The sequence below is a fragment of the Lepidochelys kempii genome, chromosome 4 (assembly GCF_965140265.1).
Source record: "Lepidochelys kempii isolate rLepKem1 chromosome 4, rLepKem1.hap2, whole genome shotgun sequence".
Lineage (NCBI taxonomy): Eukaryota > Metazoa > Chordata > Testudines > Cheloniidae > Lepidochelys > Lepidochelys kempii.
Window position 1 is genome coordinate 39416768 of NC_133259.1, and position 16110 is coordinate 39432877.

The 16110-nt window shown below is 42.3% G+C and overlaps 1 protein-coding gene across 12 annotated transcripts in view; it reads right to left on the reverse strand.

The window, feature by feature from the left end:
• QRFPR (pyroglutamylated RFamide peptide receptor) overlaps positions 1–16110 on the reverse strand; it is an 82095-nt gene that overhangs the window by 26452 nt on the left and 39533 nt on the right. For 3 of the 12 annotated variants that reach the window (XM_073341020.1, XM_073341021.1, XM_073341019.1), the window contains exon 5: positions 11400–11497. In XM_073341020.1, coding sequence (XP_073197121.1) covers positions 11400–11497 — 98 coding nt within the window. Of the gene's footprint in view, positions 1–1031; positions 4592–11399; positions 11509–16110 lie in introns of those variants that run through there. The other 9 variants (XM_073341013.1, XM_073341015.1, XM_073341023.1 and 6 more) reach the window with 7 other exon arrangements.

Consider the following 16110-nt stretch of genomic DNA (forward strand, 5'->3'; position numbering starts at 1 on the left):
GGGGCCATGCTGCCCACCCTCCCAACACTCCGGGGATGGGAGACAGGGGGGCTGGGGCTGTATTGCCTGCACTCCTGGCACTCCAGAGCTGGGGCGGGGCTGACTGTCCTCCCAGTGCTCCAGGGCTGGGCACATTAGCCTGGGGCAGCTACAGTGGAAGGCTCTGGGCTCTGGTGGGGGGTGGGGAAGGGCATGGAAGGGGCAACACTTCAGGCAGATGGGGCGGGGCTGGGCGCTAGCCTCCCCAAGCCAGTGGTTCATGCTCCACCCATACTCCCATAAGCAGAGAGCACATGGCCGGAGGAAGATAAAAACCTCAAACAAAAGGAATTAATATCCTCTATGTTGCTGGGACTCTGGGAAGCAAGGGGTTTCGAGGCATAAGCAAGAGATCCCCAGCTGCTTAGCCTAGGTTACCCCAAAGGACAAATCTTGCTGATTATAGAAGCCTCAATTACCTTTATAACCTAAGGCTGTAACTCAGTGTGTCTATATTTGCTTGCCTTAGCCTTGTAAATAAGTGTCTAATATCCTTTTCCTATTTAATAAATATTTAGTAAATCCTTTACTATAGGATTGGCTATAAGCATTATCCTTGGTGTGAGACCTAAAGCGCAATTGATCTGGGGTAAATGACTGGTCCTTTGGGACTGGGAGTAATCTGAATATTGCTGTGATTCTTGGTTTAAAGAGCCATCTATCACAGCAATGCATTCACCTGGGTGGCAAGACAGACCAGAGCACCCAAGGGAACTATCTAAGACTCTGTTAAAGCTGTTGAAGTGCCTGAGGAGTTTGCACTTGGTGCAGTTGTGTTGGTGAAATATAAGTTAAGAACTCAAACAATTTGGGTTTTGTGCTCTGTTTTCTTAACAGTCTGCCCTGAGGTTGGTATTTACGCTCTTGCACCACCATTAGGAGCATCACAATGTGAACAATGCTACAGCAGATCATTTTTACTGTAAAATTTAAACAGTGCCACATATTCAGTTCTTTATATACTATGCTTTATGATAAGAGAATAAGCAGTACACAAAGCAGCGTTCACTTGAAAATTTGACAAAATAACTATGAATATTTTTGGTTAAAGTCTGTCCTTGAATTTATCAGTGCAAGTAAACAAAAAGACTCAAGCAAAGCTACAAATAACAGGGTGCTTTTCAGTTACAGAATCTGTCAAAGAACAGACTCTCATATCACTGACCAGAAAATTTCCCCCAGTTAATGTACAGTATATGAGAACAAACTACCATCACTAAGCTGCATTCTCCAATCACAATATAAATGTACAAAAGCCTTACAGAGCAATTTCCTGCCGGTTGGAAACATGAAAACCAAAAGCTAGGATCAGATAATCTCCTCAGACAGATGCATAAATCCAACAGACTTCAGAGGAAATTGGGCATGTATAGCCAGGGGCAGAAATTGTCCCCAAAGTTTGCCAGTAATGTTCTCTACTACTGTGTTTGTCTCTGAGCCAGATTCTGATCTCTGTTACACTGATTTACACAGTTGGAGCTCTGCTGAAATCACTATTTTATCTAACTCATACACTGGTGTAAATAAGATCAGAGTCACCTGTCTTCAAATCTGGCTTCCATTTATGAGTAAGTATGTAACTTTAAACTATCATTTTATCATTTTTGACAATTTTGTGCCCTATAAATAATAAATAGCCTTTTAAAATAGGCTCTCAAACCAGCGCTGAAATTTCTTTTCAGATGTGAAAATGTGAAAGTATTCTGATGTGAAACAGATTTAGGGTCAGATTCTCATTTACATTTAAGTTCCCTTAACAACACTGGCAGTGTAAAGGAGCCTTAAGATAGGTGTAAATTACAATGCCAGAGTAGTGGGAAGGGTCATCTCTCAGATTTGAATTCAGCTAATCACAGTTAGGGTGAGGTATGAGGTGACAATCAAAGGGCACTGAAATCTCGACCTCTTGTTCAGGGATTCCAGCTGCATCTAAACTGAAACAAAAAAATAAGCAATTTTTGGTTTTGGATCCAATTTTGAATCAATTCTGGTGTAATCATATCAGAGGATAAGAATCTAAACATGCTTCTTCTCCCTGGCCCAGAAATGCAAGAAGTTCAAATTCAAAGTTCTAGTTTTCGCCCACTTCTAGTAGTTCACATTTGTACTGACTTCACATTTTCACTGTGTGCCACTTCAACCTTGTAGTTTGCTAAAAACTCGGAGTGAGTGAGTACTGGGCTATCCCTGGAGAGAAAGCAATCCATTTAGGGAGTAAGGAAATGCTACACAGAAAAATAAAACTAGAAGATTCTACTTATGATTTTACTGAGAAGGGGCCTGATCCAAAGCCCACTGAAAGGAATGGAAAGACTCCTATTGACTTCAGTGGGTATTGGATCAGGCCCTGTACTCTATACAGGCCCTATAGCAGGGAGGGGGACAAACTTTTTGGCCTGAGGGCCACATCAGGGAATAGAAATTGTATGACGGGCCATGAATGCTCACAAAATTGGGGTGGGGGTGAAGGCTCTGGTTGGGGGTGTGGGCTCTGGGGTGGGGCTGGGGATGAGGAGTTTGGGGTGAAGGAGGGTGCTCTGGGCTGGGACCGAGGGTTTCGGAGGGTGGGAGGGGGATCAGGGTTGGGGCAGGGGTGCGGGAAGTACTGCGGGTTCCAGCTGTGGGTGTGGGCTCTGGGGTGGGGCTGAGGATGAGACGTTTGGGGTGCAGGAGCATGCTCTGAGCTGAGATCGAGGGGTTTGGAGAGTGGGAGGGGCGTCAGGGCTGGGGCTGGGGGTTGGGGCATGGTGCAGGCTCCAAGCAGCGCTTACCTCAAGCGTCTCCCGGAAGCAGTGGCATGTCCCTTCTCTAGCTCCTATGCAGGCACCGCCCCTGCAGCTCCCATTGAAGCACTAGAGGAGGCCACTGGAGCACATAGGAGCCAGAGCGGGGCCATGCCGCTGCTTCTGGGAGCCGCGTGGTGTGGCCCCCGACCCTGTGCCCCGGCTGGAGCGGCGGAGCGGAGCCAAGCCGCATGGTACGGCCCCGAACCCAGCACCCCAGCTGGAGAACCAGAGCAGCCCCTGACCCAGTAGCCCACCTGGCGCACCAGAGCGGGCCAAGCCACATGGTGCAGCCCTCCGGACTCAGTGGCCCTGCTGGAGCACCGCAGCAGGGCCGAGCCGCATGGTGCCCGCCGCCCGCCCCCCCACTCTGGACCCAGTGGCCCAGCTGGAGTGCTGAAGTGGGGCAAGCTCCAGACCCCGCTCCCCAGCGGGAGCTCGTGGGCCCACCCATGCCCTATAGTGATGGCATTGCTGCAGTTAATCAGGCAATGTATCTAAATTGGGACCTTAAACTAACAACTGTATTTTCGTGAGCACATCCTCCAGCTTCTACATTGTATTGATGACTTTACTGCACTTCTGTGCATTTTTCAATGAAAGTGATGCAGTTTACAGGCCAGTCCACTGTAACATTTATATTTGTATTCAGTTAATTATCCTGTGATGACAGCACATCAGTTAGACACACACAAGTAGTATATTGTTGATATCAAATTGACTTCCCTTAACAAAAGCCTTAGTATGCATACAGTGTTTAAGTCTTATTCCATACAGACGAATTCTGGCTGGCCTTTCACATACATAGCACAAGAAAAATGCATAATATACCTGATGTGTCTCAATCTTGCCTCCTCCCAGACTAATCTGCAGTCCCTTTGTCCACTGAACTGCAGCGGGCAGGCCTTGGTAGAAGTAGCATAGTCCATACGGAATCCAGACCTTCCCAGTTGTATGTGCTCACCCCATTGATTATACCTTCAGGCAATTTGCACAGTCAGCTGTACACATTCCCATGGCCAGCCAGAACACAGGCACAAAGTAAACAGAGTTGCTAATAGAAAAACAATGTTAGTTTGCCCGCATTCGGGGGTAAACCCCACAGAGCCAGAATCTGGCATAAGAAAAATATTTCTAGTAATCATAATAGAACTTGTTTTCCAAAGTTTTATTCTTAACCCCTGAAAAATATATTACTGTTTTGAAAACATATTCTAGCATTGCCATAAAACATAAAATATATTCTCTTTTCTCACTTCAATGTGTAAACTAGAAAATAAAATAAAATGGTTTGTTGAAAGATATCAAATATAGGAAGCAATTCTCTAATACTGAAAAAAAAAACCCCAACCACGGTTCATGATGCTAGTGTCCATTCTGTAATGCAGAATGCACAGTGAGTTCAGAAGCAAACAAAGCAAGTTGCCTTTTTGTATTCTTTTTTGCAGCTGGCTGATCACAGAATTTGACTTCAATGTTGCCATCACTGAATGCTTCTCTCCTGGCCTCGTCTAAAGCAGCGGGCTCTCTTTGAGAAAGACTTGCCTTTTGCTGCATCATGTTAATCCCTGAGTTTCCAAGTCGCCTGGAAGGGGATGGGTTTTCCTTGACAATACAAAAGCAAATTGCAGAGAGGAAATTTTTCTTGAAGTTCTCGTTCATAAAGGCATATACCATAGGGTTACAAATGGAATTGAAAAACCCAATGATCTGAACAATAGCAAAGATCATCTTGATTGTGACATCATCATACACACTTTCAAAATTACCTGGGAAAAAGGAAATATAGTTATATAGATACCCACACACTATCCCCACCCTTGCAGGTCAGAAGTTCTTGTTCAGCTTCAAGAAAAAGTTATGAGATGTTTTATCCATTTTAATAATGGGTTTTGACCAGAAAGCAAAACAAAATACAGTCGTATAAAGATAGTCTGAAAACTGCAATTTATGAATTGTAAAATTAACAGACAGCTGAATGACACAAAGCTACCAGTCAGTTACATACATTGTTTATTTAAATGCCATTATCCCCCATGTTCTATCTTCACTTCAGATTTGTAAACACTGTTTTTGTCACCAAACACGTCCTCTGCCTTTTTTACAGCTCACACAGTGGGAAACTAGCTCTCTTCTCTGTACTCACACACTTTGGGTCCAATCCAGGCTACATATAAGCAGGTAATGCTCTAGCCATTTAAAATGAATAGCAATCAACATGCGTATTTATAGAGAACTTCACATTTTTAAAGCACTTGACATAGTCGCTGGCAGTGTGGCCTAAAAGAGAGTGCACTGTATTGGGACTAACAAGAGCTGGGTGCTATTCCCAGCTCTGCCACTGGCCTGCTGGGTAAATCTCTGTACTTCAGTTTCCCCCTTTGTAAAATGGAGATAACGATACTGACTCCTTTGTAAAGTGCTTTGAGATCAACAGATGAAAAGCACTATAAAAGCAAGCTATCATTAGCTGAGTAAATATTAGCCCCGTTTTACAGACAGGGGAAAGGAAGAAAGGGGAAGTGACAAGCCATGCAATGAATCAGTAGCAGAGCTGGGATTACAATTTGAAACCAACTCACAATCCTGTGCTTAACTCACCAAGCCTCACTTTTGTCCACCAGGAATTGAATTCATTTCAGAGTCTCATCTCTGGTCAGTGTAGAAGCAGAGTTTCGGCTTCAAGGAATGGGTGACCTGTACTTTATATAAACATGCATGTCCTGTTGCATGCACAAAATCTCCTTAAGGAATGGATTACTGTCTGGCTGTAACTAACCACATTGGTCAAATCAGGATACAGCTTTAAAATACAGTATTTACTGATAATCTCAGTCAGTCACATGCTGCATCAATACAGAAATTCAGGAAGTATATAAGTACAGTTCACACTGAAATGGATGTAATCAGACCAGTGTTTGATGACAGTTACAGAGCACAGGAAACCAGCTTCCTCCGTCAAGTGGAAACATTGGCCCAACATAATTTTTTCTCAAAAAGAAAAGGAGGACTTGTGGCACCTTAGAGACTAACCAAGGTGCCACAAGTCTCTAAGGTGCCCCAAGTCCTCCTTTTCTTTTTGCAAATACAGACTAACGCGGCTGCTACTCTGAAACCTGTCATAATTTTTTCTGTTTCTCTCTCTCTCCATTCATACACATTTGTAAGAACATGCAAGTGTACATGCCCCTATAAACTCTTTTCTCACCTATTATTTCTCATCTGGCTCTCACCCCAATTTCTGAATATTCAGTGTCAGAAAATATTAAAAAGTGACTTTCCTCTTTCAATTCTAGAAATAGGGTCTACGTACTACAAGTTTACAGTGGAAGGTGACAGGTGGGGGTTTTTTGTTTCTTGCTTTGTTTTGTTCAACAATAAAGCAGTTTGATCAGAGAGGTGTCCAAGTAGCAGAGAGAGATTAGTGACAAGGAGAGAAGTAAAAAGAAAAGGAGGACTTGTGGCACCTTAGAGACTAATCAATTTATTTGAGCATAAGCTTTCGTGAGCTACAGCTCACTTAAGGTACAGGCTAATAGTTCCCAAAAAAGTGATTTTATATAATGTATGAATGGCTTTGGTTGTAGTGAATTGTGTGTTTTCAACCGATTAATCAATGTAGTGAGGAAGAGAAATGCATCAGCCCCTTTGCTCTGTGCTGATACTTAGTTGCTAGTGTTTTAAAGGAGACCCTTGGTGTCTGAAGCACGTAGAAGCAAAGAAGGACTGCAGTAGTCAGGATCCACAATTTGGTTTGAAATTTCTATGAGACAGCTGTGGCAGCAGCCAAAAATAACTTAGGACAAAACCCACAGGTAGTCTCTGATTTGCACTGAGGATGTCTTAGCAGCAAAGCAGCTCTGTAGTATACTCTGGCATTGCACTGTCTGCAGAACCAGTTCTGACAGCTGCAGACCCTTCATGTCCAGGGTGAGAGGAGCCCACACAGGGAGACAGAGTACCGTGAGCAGTGCTTGAATAGTCCTGCTGGAATATTCAGGGTCATTGTTCTGGCACTGTCTGCGGGAGCTGGAAGGTGCTATGGCACTTCCAGTATTTCCAGTACTTGCATTCTGCCACTTCTTGAGCACAGCACTCACATGCTGACTATGAGTGCTTGTTCTTTGCTCCTCCTCCACACACCATAAAAGGAGAGAGTGTGAGAAAGGCAAGCCTAAGAGGGGCCTCCTAGACCCCGGGCACAAGAATAGATTTGCGGCTGCCAACTCCCTATCTTGTGAGATTTGACTCAGGCTTGAGAAGAAGCAACAGTAGGAAGGAGACATTTTAAATTCAGATTTGGGAACGGGTGTCAGTGTCTTCCTCATTTGATACCAGTTGTCTTAATTGCTGTCCCCAGTTGGGGACTGTGATGGGGCAAAGAGGCCCCACATTCACAGAAAAGGGGTAAAGGAGAGTCTATGGGCCCAGGTAGCCTCACCTCACTATACCTGCAGCCATTGCCAAACCTGGAGAGGAAATAAAGGAGAGAGGCTGACTCAGTTCAGGGCTGAAAGAGCTAGTAATGATGAGAATGAGAGTATAGATATCTGTGAGAGGAAAAGAAAATACACTGAAGAAAACAATGGGATATTGAACAGGTGGGAGGAAGATGAAACAGGTACCAAGAAGTCACCTGCTACAAGACAGTCCCAACAAAGAAAGTAACAGAACACCACTAGCCATCACCTTCAGCCCCCAACAAAAACCTCTCCAGCACATCATCAAGGATCTACAACCTATCCTGAAGGACGATCCCTCACTCTCACAGACCTTGGGAGACAGGCCAGTCCTTGCTTACAGACAGCCCCCCCAACCTGAAGCAAATACTCGCCAGCAACTACACACCATACAACAAACATTTCATATGGGGGAAAGGTGATATGTCAGTCGAGTGGAAGCATGCAGTTACTGTTAGAGCAAGGAAACCAGGCAAGCTGAGATCTTGACCTGATGCACACAGGCAAATTGCCCTTGCAGCATGCTTGGGTAAAAGCATGGAAACAGTGGTAACTGAGAGGTTGGTGCGAGACGTAGAGAGAAGTAGACTCATAAATAGCTCATAAAGTGGGTTTAGGAGGGGAAGGCGTGTGATTGACCACACTGTAAGGCTAGAAGCGGAAACAAAAAAGTATGAAAATTAAATTTCCACTAAATGCATCCGATGAAGTGAGCTGTAGCTCACAAAAGCTTATGCTCAAATAAATTGGTTAGTCTCTAAGATGCCACAAGTACTCTTTTTCTTTTTGCAAATACAGACTAACACGGCTGCTACTCTGAAACCTAAATTTACGATAGTAACTTTTCTGGATATTGAAACAGCTTATGGAATATTCTGGAGAGAGGGTTTACTTCATAAAGTGGCTGCCATGGGTATAAAAGGAAGGAAGTCTAGGTGGATAAGGGATTTCTTAAGTAAGAAAACGATGCAGGTGTGAGTAGGAAAAGCCTACTCCAATATATGTACACTAACAAATGGCACTCCACAGGATGATCATGATGAATGATCTTCCAAAAGAGGTAAGTGCAGGAATAGGCATCACTTTATTTGCTGATGATTTTGCCACAGGCGTCACAGACACCTGGAAAGGGCTGCTAAAAGAGTAAATGAAGCACTAAGGACAGGTGCAGAATGGAAAAACGTGAGGCTTTAAATTCTAAATTGGCAAAACTAAGGGAATGATATTCACTAAAAGTAAAATTTTAAAAGATTATAAGTCATATCTATATGGATAGCAAACAAGTACAGTTAAAAGCTACAGATTTTTAGGCGTGATATTTGATAGCACGCTTACTTGGAAGAATCATATTGGAAGTACTTCTCGAACCTCCTGGTGAGTGGATAAGAGAGTATTTGTGATGTTATATAGAACTCCAATAAGACCAATTGTTCAGCACAGGTACCAGGCTTTTGGTTCAGCCTCAGAAATGAATTTGAGAAAGCTTGACTCAGTCCAAGCTCTGGGGTTGCAAATTGCTCGTGGTGCCTTCCTCGCAGCACCGCTGTGTGGAATGTAGATAGCTGCCGGTGAACTGTCCATTGCTTTAAGAATAAAGCTTTTAGACTTAACCTTTTGGGTTAAAGTCATTGGAAACTGTGAAGATGAAAACGCCAAACTAATATAGGATGAATGCTGGGAATTAAGTGGGCAATGTGTAGGGCAAAAACTCAGAATGCCTTATGTAAGCAAGGTTAAAGTGTGGACAAAAGATCTTGGTGCAAGCAAAGACCTAAAAGAGATTAAAATCTATAACTTTGGGAAAATATATTACGATTGGAAAAGGAGCGTTACATGTGCAAGCTATAGCAAATGAATACATTGGTGGTAAATGGGAATGCTACTGTCCAATATATACTCATTGCTACAAAGATGTAAGAACAGGAAAAATGGAAACAGCTTTCTGTATTCCTGCACTCAGAGTCAAGCAAACTGCACAACTATCAAATTTTATAGCTGTTTTGACAGCTGCATTGGCAGGGATAATGCTGGCATTAAATAGGTTCATAGATGTGCACCCAGATGCTACAGTCATCTTCTCTGATTCCTTTTCTGGACTACTTGCAATCAGCAATGGCTCTTCAGAGAGCAGAAATGATATTCTGAATGAAATATTACTGTTAACAATAGATTTGATGTAGTTGGGTGTAATCATAGTAATAGCATGGATCCCAGCGCACACAGGGTAGTGGGCAATTACCGGGCTGACAAAATAGCAAAAAAATTGCTGTTGAAAATGAGTAAATTGATTTAGAGAGCCCTTTAAATAAACTAGAGGTTAAAAATCTAATTAAAATGAGTTGAGAAGAATGGCAAGAACTATGGGCAAAAGAAACAAAGGAGAATATGCCCAAGAGTAAAATATGCTGATATACTCCAAGGCCCTGAGAGATAGAGTGTAGTGACTATTTAGAATTGTAACTGGCCATTGTAGATTAAATAGTAATTTATTTCTAACAAACAAACAAAGACAGATTATGTGGGATGTGCAAGGTCCAGGAAACAGATGATCATCTCCTTTGGGAGTGCAAAGAGTGCACCATTGAAAGAGGTATTTTATATGGGGAAAAAAATAGAGGCCTTAAAGTTCAAATTTTTTCATGGAAACATCTAGTAAGAGCATCCAGAAATGAGGTCCTATTAAAAAGAATACTGAAATTCTTTCAGAATGCTATGAATTAAAAGTGAAAGCCTTTAATTTTTAATTACCTATGGTGTCCAGTGCTTGGGGATCATAGACTCACCAAGTAAGTCTGCTTCACCATAAAACACAAGAAGAAGATGACAAAGTTGTTAAAGGCTGGCTGAAGCTTTCCACTCCCCCCCAACCCAGCTGAACTGGTTTTGACTGCATGCATAAACTTGCCAAAGAGATTCACAGTGAATCTTAGAGGAGAGTTATATCCTACATCAGACATGGTACAGTTTCCTGGAACGATAGTCCATAATATTTTTTTAAAGAAAAAAAATTGTTTTATTTGATCCACTAGGCATGGTCTGTGTACTTTCATCATCATTTATAACACAAGCCAGCTTTTCCTGGTCACATCTTAGGGCTAAAAGTATATCTTCCAAAAAGGCATGTTTTCTTCAACACAGATTTTTTTTCCTTTGAGTCAGTTTTTCAGTTCATTTAAGGGTGGGGGTTTTACCCTTTTTTAGTTTGTTTGGTTGTTGTTTTTTTAATAAATATAGCTACATTTCTAAATGATTGTTTTGAAACAATGGGCAAAATGAACTATTTCAACTTTTTTGGGGAAAAAAATCTTTTTTCCCCCCAGATGAAACTATTTGCTGAATTCCACTTAAATTCACAAATAGATTTGGTGCCCCCAAAGAAGCATTTTCCAGCAAATTTACTATCTATGAAAAAAATAAAAAAATAAACCATACAGGTCTACTCTGTATCTCTCAGCTACAAGATGGGTCGCTCATACTATACCTGAGAAGAGGTTTCTGCTAGATAATTATATTTACAGTGTAAGCTGCAGCTATGTCTCTCTGCCACTCAGAGACCCCTCCCACCCTGGTCAAATAATCTGTTGATTATGAGCATGTACATCTATCACATTGGTTCTCACAGCCTGTGGGCCTCATGTAGCCCAATTAGCACACAACTGCAGCCCAGCTATGTGCTAAAAAAAATCCGGGTCCCAGCTGCCTGAGCCCACACAGTGGGGTCCGGGATTTGGGTCCTGGTTGCCCGGCCCCATGCCCAGGGCTCTACTCCTGTCCCCACTCTGTGGACGGGTCTCTGGGTGGGGGGTGCTGGGCATAATGGTCTGTGGCAGGTGGGGGGCGCTGTGGTTCTCAACCTGCAGCCCACATAACACATTGTAGGCTGCATATGCGGCCTACAACGACAAATAAGTTGAAAACCACTGTTCTATCACAAGAGAGTGTTTATTATTCCAGATTTAAAAGCACATATTCACCTTAGCTGGCCATGCGTGCTTTAAACAATTTAATGCTGCAGTAGCACTAGAGTTTGATACAATATCAGTGATTCCATTACTAAAAAGAAAAAGAAACACTCAAAAGGAAATGCTTTAATTTAAGAAGTGTGGTAGGTACTCACTGTATTCTATCATCATGTGAATCACATGGAAAGGGGCCCAGCAGACTGCAAATAAAACCACCACCATCACCATCATAATGATTGCTCGCTTCTTCTTCCTGAAATTACACTAAGGTAGTTTTTACAGAATAACTTTGAGTAAACTGTTGATTAGTACAAGTGACTCAGGGTCTGCTTCTAAAGGTATTTAGTTGCCCAGAGATGCAGATAGGCACTTAATGGAATTTTCAAAAGTGCCCACTTGCTTAAGCCTCCTTGAAATCATTGAACCATATCAAATAAGTAATAAATAACAGCAGCAATGTAATATTTTCCTAACTCAGGATCCAATTTGAAATGCAAAATCTACTTACCTTCATGCAATTGCACTAATAAACTCTGTCATTTACTTATTCAGCTCTAAATATTTGGACAGGCAAGTATTTGTTGGTGCATTGAAATGCAGTTTTTTCCCAAGTAGATACTTATGAGCACACACAGACTTTGAAAGATTTTCAAAAATGACTAGTCATTGAGTGTCTCAATTTTTGGATGCCCAATTTGCAAAACCTTAAATGGGTCTGACTTTCAAAAGGTGGAGGCTCAGTACTTTCTGAAAAATCAGGTCTCTTCTGGGGGTCTGAAGTTGGGCACTCATAAACTGAGGTACTGTGACCCCAAGAAACCCTCAATGCCAACTGGCAGAGGGCTCCCTTCCCCCCATACTCTAACTCACATCAGGCCTGACACATTCATTGCCACAACACGCTGTTATCACAATATATATCCCAAAAGTGTCATGTAAGATATCCTACATAAACTGGTGACACACTAGTCCTGAAAATAATTGTGTGATATATGTCTGGGTTGTGCATAATGAGTTATAGATGTGTGCTGGAAATATGGTCTTAAAATGTGTTTGGGAGGCAAAACATAAAACCAGCCTGTTCTAAACAAAGAATATGTATTTTCCTGTCTGAATGTCTTGGTTACAGGCAACAAACAATGAAAGTACTTTTACATTTAAGGTAAACAAACCCATCAAGCTAAACAAGCTGGGTAGGAAAACACAATCACAGTGAGGGATAGAAATAGCACCCCAGGAAGCCTTTCTGGGTCTAGAGGAAGAGACAATGGACTTTGAGGAAGACAAGGGGAGCAAAAAGACCATTTAGTTTTCCATAACTGAGAGGATGATAGGGGACAGCACCCTTTGAGCCTATGAAAGCTGGGTCATCTTGGCCTGAAAGACAAGAGCTGCTGGAAACTTGATGTAAGTGCAAAACCTGCTTAGACAAAGATTGTAACTTGCTAAAATTGAGTGTCAGTCCCTAGAAAGAGTGTTTTGTTTTATTTCTAACCATACCTATCACTTAAATATCTATTCTTTATTATTAAACTAATTTGTTTTTATTACAAAACCATCTCAGTGCTGTGTATTAATAGTGGAAGGCAAGTCCTCAGCTAACCTAACATGCTGGTGCATGCACTGTCTCTTTGGTGGTAGTGAACTCAATAACTTCGGTGAGTGTCCAGTAAGAGGGACTGGACAGTACAGGGTGATGTCTCTGTGGACCTCAGGAAATGGGGTTTGGAAAGCAAGATTTGGACTGGCAGAGTCCAAAAGTGTTCTCTGGCAAGACAGACAAGCTATTATGTCAGGGAACTGAGGCAGAGCAATACCACAGTTGTGTGTGTCCTGAGCTAGAAGTCACAGGTAGCGTACTCTGGACAGGGTTTTCACACAACATGCTGGTTGACTAAGGTTCACACTTCAAGCACTGGTAACTTAGATTTGTAAGTGATTCAGAGAAGGCATTGTTAGGGAGATTGGCATGCTGTATGGAAAAAGGGTAGAACTCCTGGCTTTGGGAAGTTTTACCTAAAGTGTACTTAGAGTGCGAAGGTCTGGAAGGCATTTTAAAATTTGGTGTATTGAATTGCATTCTAGCAGAAATTCTTGTGGGAAGTAATGTACTAACTATGTCTAAAGCTATTAATATAGTAACCTGCAGTAAAAATGAATGGTGCTCTGTAGTTCTAGAAAGGAATTGTAAAGACAGAGAAACAGCTCAGGGGAAAGGGACATCCTTGGCCCGACTTACCAGACAGACACAGGGACTCTCCAAGGACAAGTGGGACAGAGCCACTCCCAGTCCCAGTGGAGTAGGCTCCGATCAGAGCTAACAGCAGGAATTTGCACCAGAGTAGAGAGCAGACCCACCCCTAGATAGCATGAGACCTATCCTTGGGGGAACCCCGGTTAGGGGAAACAGAGAAAGGTTTTTTGAAGAGGAGGGAAGGATGTATAGAGAAAGTCCTATGGGGAAAATTAAAAATCCTGGAAAGCTTTACAAGCAACTGATTGTGCCTGTTAAGCATTGCAAGAAGCTAATGACATTACCCCACAATTGTCCTTTTGCAGGTCACTTGGGGACTCGGAAGACTTATGAAAGGTTGAAAAGGAACTTTTATTGGCCAGATATGAGATGGGAGACTATTGCAGGTCTTGTGATTTATGTCCAAAGTCCAAGGACCTGCAGGGTCTCAAAAAACTCCCATTCGGCCCTTACCTGTGATCAAGGAGGCATTTCTTAAGGTGGCAATGGATACTGTGGGCCCTATGCCCCAGCCAACCCAAAGGAAAACAAAATATATTTTGGTGATAGAAGGGCTCCTGGGTCACAGGTACCCAAAACATGAGTCACTGTTGAAAATCTTGGTCCAAAGTTTCTGATTGGGGCTGAAGTTAAGGTGCCCAGACACGACATGATATATTAAAAACATGGACGGATCATTCTATGTAGCTGTTTCAGACATATATGTAAGTATGTGGTATTTAATAATTTAACAGCTTTTACTTAACACTTTTAATGTAAAAGGTAAGTATTTAAGTTATGGTAAGCAATGTAGAGAATATTGTATTTTAAAAATCAATTTTGTTGTTATAGCTGTTCAAGCAAGTCTAATTCTGATACCTAGAGATGGAGAAACTTCTCAAAAATCCATGATATATCAAAAAGCAAGGATCTTTTCCTGGGACCTGGAATATTGACTGTGTCTGTAATGTCTCATTACTCTGTCAGTGTCCAACATGGATAAGGAGCTGGATGGAACCTCATTGCCTAATAATTTTTGCTCCTATAGGATAGTGTTTGGAGGAATGGGGTCTGCACCATCTGTTAGGGGTACATGCCCTGCTTTCACCAAAACACTTTGCAGGCTCAGAGTATGCCTGGAATCATCATTATTCATGAACTCCCATAAAACATTATTACCGCCAGGTGTTACGAACCCAATATAAATTTCTATCACTTGAGCTAAAGTAGCAACTCTATTGGCGGACAGAAGTAGTAGAACCTTATCCTCTACGTGGAGGAGTCACTAGCTGGGCTTTGGCACACACTTTACAAGCATGGTACATTACTATTTCGTTCAGTTTTGCAACTTCATTGTCATCCTCATCCTCATTTTGATTGATGTTAGCCACTTGATTGAGCAATCTTTTCTCTTTAAGCTGCTACTTATTATTCTCCTTGGATTCAGTATTTAATGTGGTACTATCCTGTTTTCTGTGCATGTATTGCTAGAAGTTGCCATCACACCAGGAAACAAACTTGCCAAATTAAAGAAAAACTACAGTGTAATATATAGAGTAGGATAATTGCTACACTAAATTACAAAGAAGTGTAAATAACGATACCATTTTGATGCCTACTTCTTAATTATTCATTTTTTAAATTGCATTTCAAACACAAAGTTTCCATCTGGATGGTCTCATGAGGCAGAAAAAGACTGAGGGCATTTAGATCTTTTTAGAAACTGCCCAATTAAAATGTATCAAATTAGTTTTCAGGTAAGTTCCGATTCTTTTTTAATATACTACATTCATTTTTAAAAGGCTGATAGAACAGTGGTTATAGACACACAAATAATGAACTCACCTTAGAAAACTTTTGATATTATTGATCTTATTCCAGGTGGATTCTAAAAGGAACTGCATTTGATCACTCCCAATCTGCCTCAGGAACTGCTTCTTCCTCCCAACTCATGACCTGCATTTTTAAAAGTGTAAATTTTAGGTGCACAATGTGGCACACCTGAAAAGGGTTCAATTTTCAGATTGGGTGCTTAGCACTATTTGAAAATCAGGCCTTTTGTCTCAAATTGGGCACCAAATATCAAGGGCCCTACCAAATTCACAGCCATGAAAAAAACGTCACAGACCACGAAATCTGGTCTCCCCCCATGGAATCTGGTCTATTGTGTGACTTTATACAATACAGATTTCAAGGGGGAGACCAGTGTTTCTTAAATTGGGAGTCCTGACCCAAAAGGGAGTTGCAAGGGGATCGCAAGGTTATGTTAGGGGCATCACGGTATTGCCACTCTTACTTCTACGTTGCCTTTAGGGCTGGGCAGCTGAAGAGCGCCCAGCTCTGAAGGCAGCGCCCCACCAGAAGCAGCGCAGAAGTAAGGGTGGCAAACCCATACCATGCCACCTTACTTCTGTGCTGCTGCTGGCAGTGGCTCTGCCTTCAGAGCTGGGCTCCCGGCCAGCAGCTGCCGCTTTCCAGCTGCCCAGCTCTGAAGGCAGCGCCGCCAGCGGCACAGAAGTAAGGGTAGCAGTACTGCAACCCCCCCTACAATAACCTTGTTACCCCCCACAACTCCTTTTTGGGTCAGGACCCCTACAATTGTAACACAGAGAAATTTCAGATTTAAATAGCTG